This window comes from Crocodylus porosus, unplaced genomic scaffold (assembly GCF_001723895.1).
Source record: "Crocodylus porosus isolate Cpor-Errol unplaced genomic scaffold, CroPor_comp1, whole genome shotgun sequence".
Lineage (NCBI taxonomy): Eukaryota > Metazoa > Chordata > Crocodylia > Crocodylidae > Crocodylus > Crocodylus porosus.
Genome location: NW_017728911.1, coordinates 20,480,969 through 20,489,333, shown reverse-complemented (window position 1 = coordinate 20,489,333; position 8,365 = coordinate 20,480,969). Strand labels below are relative to the sequence as shown.

Here is an 8,365-nt window from a genome sequence, read left to right as displayed (position 1 = left end):
GGACAGATGAGAAAGAAAAGACTAAAGTACTTAATGCCTTGTTCACCTCAATCTTCACAGGCAAAGTCAGCTCCCAGACAACTGCACCAGGCAGAACAGTTTGGGGAGAAGGTGAGCAACCAAAAGTGGAGAAAGAACAGGTTAAGGACTACTTAGAAAAGCTGGACATGTACAAGACCATGGGGCTAGACAGGGTGCATCCAAGGGTGCTGAGGGAGTTGGCTGATGTGATTGCAGAGCTGCTGGCCATCATCTTTGAAAACTTATAATGATCAGGGGAGGTCCCAGAGGGCAAATATAGTGCCTATCTTTAACAAAAGGGAGGATCCAGGGAACTACAGACCAGTCAACCTCACCTCAGTCCCTAGAAAAATCATGGAGCAGGTCCTCAAGGAGTCCATTTCTAATCAACTGGAGGAGAAGATTGTTAGGAACAGGCAGCATGAATTCAAGTTATGTCTGGCCAACCTGACTGCCTTCTATGATGCAGTAACTGGCTCTGTGGATGCAGGGACAGCAGTGGATGTGATATACAAGTGCAAGGCTTTTAATATGGTCTCCTACAATACTCTTGCAAGAAGGTGAGGTACAGGTTGGATGAGAAGACTACAAGGTGGATAGAAAACTGGCTAGATCATCAGCCTCAAAGGGTAGTAATCAATGCGTTGATATCTAATCGGTAACCAGTATCAAGCAGATACCCCATGGGTCAGTCCTGGGCAGAGAAGTGGGGCAGAAAATTTTTCAATGCTTTATTTTTCCGTGGGAAATATTCCGTTTTTTTAAATTTGTTTCAGAAAATTCATTAGTAACAATTAATGGATGCCAATACAATATTAGGCAAGCTTGGCAGTTTCAAAGTCATAATTAATGTTTTTCAGCCGATTATCCCAAGGAAGTATGAGAGTGTTTTACTGATTTGTAAATAAGAGGGTAAATCCAATGACGTTCTAATCCAGACCAAAAATCAAGGTATTAATTTGTCTAATTGGCTGTGCGGGTCAAATCAAAACCAAAGCACAGCATATCATGCACAGTTCTTTGGGTGTGCTAAAATTAGTGTGTCAACAGTTTTCAGTGCCTTCATTTTTTTCCTTAAATTTAAACAAACAATATAAGGGAAGTACACACTATTGTGTACTGTCTTTACATTTTTACAAGTATTCCAATAAAAATAATTTATTTCCACATAAAGCTTTGAATTTGTTTGAATATAACATTTAAACTACATTAAGCGTGCTGTATTAATTTTTTTTTCCTAAACAAATATTTCAGTTCAAATACTTGTGGCTATTGGGACATAAAATTAACATGGGGTACTTTTTTAGTTTTGTTTACTAAATGTAAGTCAAGTAAACACGCTAAATCAGATCGCGCTCTATTTAGGGCATTGGAAAATTTTCCCATTGAAAATTATCCAGAAAACCCACATCTCTGGTCCTGGGGCTGATTTTGTGCAAGATCTTCATCACCAACCTGGAAAATGGGATGAAGAGCACCCTCAGCAAGTCTGCAGACAACACCAAGCTGGGGGGAGTAGTAGATACACTGGAGGGCAGGGCCAGGATTCAGAGTGACCTAGACAAATTGGAGGACTGAACAATAGAAATTGCATGAGGTTCAGTAAGTTCAAGTATAAAGTCCTGCACTTAGGATGGAACAATCCCACATTCCAGGCTGGGAACCAACTGGCTAAGCAGCAGCTCTGCAGAAAAGGACCTGAGGGTTACAGTGGGCCGTAAGCTGAATATGAGCCAACAGCATGCCCTTGTTGTGAAGAAGCCTAACAGTATATTGGGCTGCATTAGTAGGAGTGTTGCCAGAAGACCAAGCGAAGTGATTCTTCCCCTCTATTTTACACTGGTGAGGCCACACCTGGCGTAGTGTGTGTAAGTCTGGACACAGTCCACATCTGTGTCGACATCTGGAGTACAGTTTTCATCCTCTCACTACAGAAAGGATGTAGTCATATTGAAGAGTCCAGAGGGCAATGGAAGTGGTTAGGAGGCTGGGGCACATGTCTTCTGAGGAGAGGCTGAGGGAGCCGGGCTTATTTAGTCTGGAGAAGAGAAGACAGAGGGGATTTAATAACAGCCTTCAACTACCTGAAGGGTGGTTCCAAAGATAATGGAGATAAACTGTCCTCAGCAGTGGCAGATAACAGAACAAGGAGCAACAAGTTGCAGCAAGGGAAATTTAAGTTAGATATTAGGAAAAACCTTTCTTACTAGAAGACTAGTAAAGCACTAGACCAGGCTACCCAGAGAGGTTGTAGAATCTACATCCTTGGAGGTTTTTAAACAAAGCCTTGGCTGGGATGATCTAGTTAGCAATGGTCCTGGTTTGGGCAGGGAGTTGGACTAGATGACCTCCTGAGGTCAATACCAGCCCTAATTTTCTATGATTCCAGATCTAAGTACTTTGATGGCTTCAGATAAGAGACCATTTCCTGGAAAGTGAATGCTTCTCTAAGTACTAATGAAAATGTACTCTTCCTAGGCCAGACAACTGACTGTAAAAAGGCAGAATTCCATCATCTAAGGAGACAAACATAGCAAAAGTGAATTACTGTGTTCTAACTTATTTACCAAATTATATCACTCAACAATTTTAGTGTTGCTCAGATATTTATATTTATTTTAGATGGCAATTACAAATCGTATAGATTTATAGTTGTTCTAGCTAACACAACAACTCAATAAAATGAATAAATCCAAAAGGGTAGTCAAATCAGATTAGCCCAGTCCTATAACATACAATTAAAAAGGGCAAATAAATCCTCTGTAACACCTCAAACTTCCGTTTCTCTCTCTGCCATGACCCTTCTCAAATACAGTAAAATCTGTACTATCCGGCATTTAACTAACTGGAAATTCCATTCACCAGAATTTCTGGCTGGCTGGCCATACACGGAGTGGGGGGGCGGCGGAAAGCACGCATGTGGCAACGGTAGCTGCTGTCACCACCCACCACCCTCTGCTGCCGCCACCCTCTCCCCCCACCCATGTGCAGCTGCAGCCCCCCACCCCGCATTATCTGCTGTGGGATGTCAGATAACCAGAATTTTTACATAACCAGCAATCCCCTTACCCCGGGGATGTCAGATAAGAGATTTTACTGTACCTAGAAGCCATCTGCTCTGCTAGAAGCTATCTTGAAGGTCAGTATTCAACCCATTTGGAAATAAAGAGGACATCAGATTCCACAATCCAAGATCCTGGCAGAAGAGAACCTGCCAGCAGCCCCTTTCCTTCTACAGGAAAACACTTCTGTAAAGATTACAATGGTGGTACTATCACACTGGGAAGGAGCTGGATCCCACAGAGGTAAGGTTCATGCCAGTTTAGGACTCAGAGATCAAACCCAGCAATCTGGATTCTGTCTGGGCATCAAAAGGCAGGTACTGAATGCTTCAGACCACTGGACTCAGCACTGAACAAGCATTCTGAATTACCTTCAATGTCTAAATAAATTTTACGTGTAGTCCATGAGTACATTGCAGCAGGCTGATCAGAAAAAAAAACTATAAACACATATTGGTAGAGTGCACAGATTTCTGGCCAGCTGCACATTTTTAAAAAGTATGCATCTGATAATAAAGTAACACTTATTATCATAAGAGCAGCTGTTTTAACTAGACTCCCAAAGGCAAACTTACAAAGTGAAATGAAATTGCCTCCTAGTCATGGAAGCTGATATTATTACCTACCATTCTAGAGGTTCCTTATCCTATCACTGTTGCCTTTGTCTCATCTAGATTTAGTCTCAATCAACTTGCTGTCATTTGTGCCCTAACTGCCTAACACTGGGTAAAACACTAAGCTGCACTGGCAGGATCAACAGAGAGAAGATGAAAGTGGGATCACCAACATTTTGAAGGCATCAGAGCCCACGCCTCCAAGCTATTCCTCCTAAAAGCTCCAGATACATAAAGACAAGATTGAAGGAATATACAGAGCTTTCCTGAAACAAATGAACAATTCCCTAAAATAACACTTTTAGCATTCAAACCCAGGAAATAATGGAGATACAAGAACACAGCAACTGTCCACTAGGTACACATGCAGGGCAAGCAGAAAAGACAATTGATCATCCTAATAACATCAACACAGACATTCCTGATTACTGTAAGACCCTCAACAAGAGCAATAAGTACTATTTTTGTGTCAAAGATCTGAAGCACTGACACTCCACCTCACAACTGTCTCACCACACCCTCAACAGCATCACTTAAAGGGGAAAGCCTGGTTGATAGCCAAATTTTCTTGACACCCATAAGCCACACTTTCTTGACACCCATAAAATCTTGATCAAAGATTAAAAGAGATAGCAGCCTGCTTTCCACAAGAGAGGTGTTACAAATTCTTTCCAGTACCAAACTTAGCACCTCTGTGCTGGACTTTACCCTTCAAGGACACCTCTTGAGGCTCAGCCAGAGTACAAAGAGACCTCCAAGTCCTGCTCCCAGCCACCACCCTATGGCTCAGCTGGGCAGCAAAAAGAAGCCAGCAGGAGCTGGCAGTTGGGTTGGGGAGACTTTCCCAGAGCCCCATTCCTGGCCAATGTCTTTTAAATTGCTATCCTGCAGCTCAGATGTTCAGCAGAGACACCAAGGGGAAGTCGAAAAGGTGCCAGTGACACTCCCTACCTCTTCCCAAAACTGCCCAACTTGGGAAACAAGGAAACATAGTTGCTGCTTCCCTCATCTCCCCATCTATGGGGCAGGGAGAAGCAACTGCTCCACACATCTTTTCAACACAGGGGTGACCTTTTGTCCCTGGAAGGCAGGGACCCTCTTCCCCAGCACCACTGCTCTTGGTCCCTACAAGGAGTTAAGCCAGGGGAAAGCGTATAGACATGTTGTCTCCCAGGAGAAATTCTTGTAGGAGTGATTTATCCCTAGCTGTCCTCAGGTTATTTTGCTCCCAGAGCAGCCATTTTCACTCCAGAAGAAAAAGCCTAAACGTTTGTACATCTGCTTTCTACCAAAAGAACATCTGCATCTGGCCCATATTTACATATCTGAATTAGCCACGAAATGGAAATACTTCAGACTGGTGAGACAATTAACTCCTGGAAACAAACCAGCTGATAAAAAGATTTCACAGATGCAAGAGGGGAAGTCTTTATGAGACTATCAGGTTCCTTCACACACTTCTGCACTTGTGCTCTAGTCTTTGCTGTCTCATCATCACTTTTGTTACAAGCCAGCCTTAATAGAGGAGACCTGCGAGTAGAAAGGCAGGAGAGAAGATGGCCACTTTATAAAGATCTGTTCAGCTTTTGGTACAATCCTATGAAACTATTAATACGGTTAAATATTAGAAGAACAACATTCAGCTTTTGGAAGTCCTCTGGCTGAATAATGAATAATAATGAACGAATAATTTTACATTTGATCTTCCAGTTACACTGGGTTATTTATGGAAACTGGAATCAATGTTTCCAGACTGAAATTAATTTTCAAGCTGATGCCTCTAAAATCTCTTCTAAATGAAAATACTTGTGTATACCTAGTGTTTACTAAAGAAAAAAATTAAAAAGCAGAAAAATATTCATTACATTTCCCCCCACCCCTGCAATTAGCATAAAGTTCAAATAAATTTGTCTTTTCAGTTTTTAAATCTGGGTTTGTCTTTCAATAAGGGAAAATTTTAAAAATTGGGAGAAAACGTTTAGTCAGTTCCAGTATTTATCATGATTTTCACTCTACTCATAGGGATATTTGTAATGATTTGAGAAAAGTATTAAGACATAACAGATACGGTATATACATACCAACTCTTTTTTCTAGCAGGTTTCCTTGCTGCGCTAACTTAATAGCATGAATATAGCCAAAGGAGGACTCATATCCCAGCATTTCACAATAAATGAGTCTCACCATACATTCTTTCATCAGTCTCTGAAATACCAAAAATGAAATGTTAAGAATATTAGACTAGCTGTGAGTGTTGTTTTCCATTTCACTCCTCTAATGAACTCAAGTAACAGGTTTTGACATGACAGATAAAAAACAGTATCTATCCTATAATAAAAATTTAACCTTTCTGAACTCTCTTCTTTCAAAATAAGGTGAACTAATACTGCTAATGTTTCACAATAACTGAAAATCAAATTACAGAACTCCATCAAATTGCATACAAAAAGATCACATTATCTGATTACAACTAGCATCTGTTCAATCAATAACAAATTAATTATGACCATAATGGATATTAAAAAACATACCGGGGAACTGTCCAAAGATGGGGCAACCACACCCACAAAACCACAAAATATTTTAAAATCACTTATTTTATTATCAGTGAGAGGGAAGGGGTCAGTGCAACCACAAGTGGTAGAGGCCCGTTATTATTATTTTATTACTATTATTTAGGATTTAGATACCTCCCTTTCATCTAAAGGGCTAAGCGGCTTATAGTAAGAGAAAACAAACCACAGACAGGAAACAAAATTAGACTCCCCAAATAAAATCATGCCTCCATCATAAGCTTTACAAAATAGTGGTTAACACTATGTAAAAGGCAGTAAGAAATGACAAATTAAATTTTGTAACATGAAACAGTACTAAAATGCCTCATGCTAAAACATACATACAGTGGCAGTGCATGCTACTGTAAAGAGAGAACTGTTTTAAGTGCAGCAGCTTCACAGACTTGCATTTGAGAGCTGTAACAATTGATTTACTACACTACTATACTGCTCTATAGCCAATGGCAGACAACCTGACAGATGAGACCCCCAATACTTTGAGGTGACATAAATAAGCATGAACAAGGCAAGATGACAATATGCATCTTTACTGATCTGCAATACAAAGCCCAATTTTCCTGTCTATGCTAAGGGTATGAACAAAAGTACATCTGAAGCTGTTTCAAAAGGGCAGCAGCTGTTATGTTCTAATTGTTATGTGGGGACAAGCTGGGAATAATACAAATGTAGCAAAGCCACCTCAGCTTCAACACTACTTTTCCTCCAACTGCTGCCGCCTTGTTGAAACATTCCTGTTTTGAAACAGCTTCAGATGTGTGAATCCATATTCTAAAAGTGCAATACAGGCAATCCCCACTTAGCGTGCCTAACTGGTTCCCAACAACCCTTAAGCAGAACAGTGTTAAGTGAAACCCACTTTCCCACAGGAATTAATGTAAAAAAATATAATTTACCAGGGTGCCCAGCAGCAGTGACTTGACCACCTGGTAGCACAGGACCAGCTTGGCTGGCACTGTGCCACTGCCACCTGCTGGGGCCACAGAGTCAGTGCTGTTGGTCCCCCTCCATACCAGGAAGTGGGGTAGGGGCAGGGGGACAGTAACAGCCACAACCACGACCACTCCAGCTGGCAGGAGCAGGGCGCAGGGTCCAGGGCTCCCCCCAGAGCGAGTCACAGCACGAGTCATAGCCCTGCTGCACCTGGCCTGGGTGCGGGCAGGCTAAATTGCACAAAGAGGTTGCATGCCACCAATGTGCTGTGGTGCCAGTGTATGCTCCCTGCCTGCAAGTGTTATAAAGAAACTCGCCAAGTGGAATCAGGTATGAATTTAAAATGAGTGTTATGGCAAAACAGTGCTAAGCAGGGATTGCCTATGTAGAATGATCACATTCAGGGGACAATGGTAGTAAAACTGCCAAACAAGAACAATTCTAGACAAGCACAACCACACCAACGGTGCTCTCACTGGTTCAACACCAGAACAAAACCTTGCATGTGGACACAGAGCTGCATAACAAGTACAGAAGGTTCTTTCAGTGGTGCTCATAATACAAAATCTTTCTGGCATAGACCACGCTCAGAAGTGCACACTGCCTGGCAAACTGTGCATGCTGCCATTCTCATATTCAGTTTACAGTTAAGAAAACCTCTTACGACCTCTTATGAAACTTACAAGTGTTGTAGTGGGAGCAGAAACTGTTGCTTTCAAGTTGGTTAGCTCCTGCTGGATTAATTTTTCTTCTTCCTATAAAAGATTAAACATTTTTAAAGTTTACACAATTACTGTGGTGAGAGAAAGGATAAACAAAACTCAGCAATGCAAAGGAAAACCTGTTCATATTCTCTCAAAATGTTTTACATCAATGGTTCCCAAACTCCGGCAGATTGTATACCACCAAATTAAAATGATACAACCTTTATTACTGCCAGTAATAAATTCTGCTAAATTCTTGTCATATAAAAGTAATTATAATAAATCTGCTAATGCATAGCACGGGTGGTACCCATACCACAGACTGGGAACCTCTGGTTTACACTACAGAACTTTCCAGTCTCCTTGTTCCCTGTATTAATATTCCTGCCATAAAGCTCTGACATTTCCAGACAACTTTGCTGGCCATGACAGAGGCTTGGGCCTCATTACATTGATTG

At 41.4% G+C, this 8,365-nt stretch overlaps 1 protein-coding gene across 1 annotated transcript in view; it reads right to left on the bottom strand.

Moving 5' to 3' along the window:
- Positions 1-8,140, bottom strand: part of AP4E1 (adaptor related protein complex 4 epsilon 1 subunit) — a 34,291-nt gene extending 26,151 nt beyond the window's left edge. Inside the window, exons 1-2 of the mRNA XM_019533582.1 lie at positions 7,887-8,140; positions 5,779-5,902 (exon numbers count right to left, since the gene is read on the bottom strand). Of these exons, the coding sequence (XP_019389127.1) occupies positions 5,779-5,896 (118 nt within the window). The 5' untranslated portion in view covers positions 5,897-5,902; positions 7,887-8,140. The remainder of the gene's footprint in view (positions 1-5,778; positions 5,903-7,886) is intronic.
- Between the last annotated feature and the right edge of the window lie 225 nt (positions 8,141-8,365).